Below are 2,584 nucleotides of genomic sequence, written 5' to 3' on the forward strand. Positions count from 1 at the left end.
GGGATGTGTGTGGGGGCAGTGATAAGGTAGCATTGGCGGAGCGAAAACGAGGTGATGCAGGGTAAGCCAAGGCAGGGGTGGGTGAGGTGGGGTGGGTGTGGGCAGGGCAGAGATGATGCAGAGGTGTGGGCAGGGTGATGGAGGGCGCGGGGATGGGCAGGGCATGGGATGGGGAGTGGTTGAGTGAGGCAGGGATGGGCAGGGCATGGGATGGGGAGTGGTTGAGTGAGGCAGGGATGGGCAGGGCATGGGATGGGGAGTGGTTGAGTGAGGCAGGACAGGGGGCAGGGTTCTTGCTACGTCTTTTAACGTATGCCAGGTCCGTCATTCCTTCAAAGCTCAAGCGAATTTGCAGCAGCCCATGAATCTATTGGCGTGCTCTAATTGTGTAATCAACATGCCTTTCTCTTCAGCCATAGTCACTTTTCAGCACAGTCATGCCATGTTTTCAGAGCTTGATGTATATGTCTCCAAAGTGATCGAGTTCACCCGTGCATTGGGGCCGTGTACGATACGCATAAAAATACTCTAATAGGTGTAATTCCCTCTCGGGCCCTTTCCTTCCATTCATAAATGACGTGCTTTTCGAGGAGACATTCCTGGGAGAACCCTGTATGTGATGGGGCATGGCATGATGGGGTGTGGAGGAGCAGGATATAGCAGGATCAGGGCAGTGTCAGATACAACCAGACCAGGGTAGGATGGATAGCGACGGGTGACTGACTGACTGTCCTTGCTCTGTGTGTGTACTATAAACTATAAATACACCTGTGAGATTCTTCTTCTTCTTAGAGACCCTTCAGTCTCCTGGGGTAGACAGCTGGTCATTGGTAAACCTCCTGCATGTCGCTCGGTTGGTTGCCTTCCGCTCCATTGTATCGCTCCAGGTGCAGCTCTTCTTCTTAAAGTGATTACGTCCCCGTAAATAGTAAATGAAAAAAATATTTCCAATTTTTCACAAAATGTAAGTAATTCTGTTCACTTTTTATGTTAAATTGCTGCGTTATACTTTCAATTTTACTATATTGTTCGATGTAAACGTACACTCGTGACTCATACATAGCCCATAGCAAGCAATTAATGTCAGGATCAAATCATCCAGGTTTTTTGGATTTTTAACTAGTTGAAAAACAATCTTATCAGGTAAGAATTTGACGCTATATTTAGTCCCGTTAAAATTTTTTTTTATACAAATATACACCATAGAAAATTCGTGACGTAGTCAATTTAAGTTCACTTCTGAGAGGCTAGAGCATAGTTATCATGCTTGAGGTGGAGATTATCTCATACCTCAAGTTATTGCACATTCTAAAGTATAAAAAAAGACGCGCGCTGGTGTTGTTTCCTAGCAGATATAACGAATTCTAGAGATATCAGTAAATATCAGAAATATTAAGAGATATCAGTACTCTCCTCTAATTCTGCTTGTGTGTTTAACCGGGTGCGTAGGATCTGAACACGTACCTCCTACAGCTGGTACAAGCCCTCAAGTACGAGAACTGTGAGCAGGTCGTAGCAGAGAAACCTGCTCTTCCGGAGAAACCTGCGCTACCGGAGAAGCCTGTGCTAGCCGAGAAGCCCCGCTTGGAGGAGAAAGCTCGAGTCAAAGCACCGAGTCCCTTCAGAGAGAACGAAAAGTGAGTGATGATCTTCAAACCATTATCATTCTGTTCTTTTTCCGACTACATCCTCGGGATTTCGGTTCTGGTCGTGTTAGTTTTTGGTCCTTTGTTTCTTTCTTTAGGCACCTGTCTGAGAATTTTCCTCACACTCGCCTTCACTTTACATTACTGCCTCACCAGTCATCCTGTGAAACAGAATCTGCAACATTTTAGTGGTGAAAAGCCTCTACGGAAGTTACTGTATACGCTGTATATTTCGCTGTGGTTTGGCGAAATTCGCGAACACGTCGCCGACAGCGAAAATAACATGTGAATAATTTGTACCTAATAATACCGAAAAATTCATAATTCACCGACCGCGAAATTAACCACTCGCGAAATTGTCCGTCTAGTCTGAATTCGCGAAAATATCTGTACGCAATAAATATCGCGTATACAGTAGTACATATTATAGGTGTTATTTGTTTCTATTCTAAAGATAGAAAACCATCTCTAAATCTATTCTCATGTTATTGTTATTATTATTTTTATTATTGTTATCATAATTATCGTCGTCATTATCATCATCGTTATAATCATACGAATGATTATACATTGTTTCGTAGTGTTTGTGTTGAATCCCTGCGTGTTTCCACACAGGTCAGGCAGTAGTACGTCGGAGCCACCTTCCACCTCACCAGCCGCGGCTAACCCCCTCGTTACACTGGTGCCCCCTGGTGGGGCGGGCAGCGACGTGAGTTCTGTCGCAGGGTCGGAGCAGATGAAGCAAGCGTATGGGGATGAGGATTTAGCTACATTCCTCATCTCTAGGGCGTGCCAAAACGTCAGCCTCTCCAACTACTTCTACTGGTATGGTTTCGACAAGTTTTCTATCGCTCTTGCTCCTCTGTCTGTCGTTCTCTCTCTCTCTCTCTCTCTCTCTCTCTCTCTCTCTCTCTCTCTCTCTCTCTCTCTCTCTCTCT

At 45.2% G+C, this 2,584-nt stretch overlaps 1 protein-coding gene across 1 annotated transcript in view; it reads left to right on the forward strand.

Annotated features, from left to right (window-relative positions):
- Positions 1 to 2,584, forward strand: part of LOC106813440 (phosphatidylinositol 3-kinase catalytic subunit type 3-like) — a 42,194-nt gene that overhangs the window by 11,540 nt on the left and 28,070 nt on the right. The window contains 2 exon segments of the mRNA XM_014817571.1: positions 1,450 to 1,637; positions 2,262 to 2,471. Of these exon segments, the coding sequence (XP_014673057.1) occupies positions 1,450 to 1,637; positions 2,262 to 2,471 (398 nt within the window).

This window comes from Priapulus caudatus, unplaced genomic scaffold (assembly GCF_000485595.1).
Source record: "Priapulus caudatus unplaced genomic scaffold, Priapulus_caudatus-5.0.1 Scaffold774, whole genome shotgun sequence".
Classification (NCBI taxonomy): domain Eukaryota; kingdom Metazoa; phylum Priapulida; class Priapulimorpha; order Priapulimorphida; family Priapulidae; genus Priapulus; species Priapulus caudatus.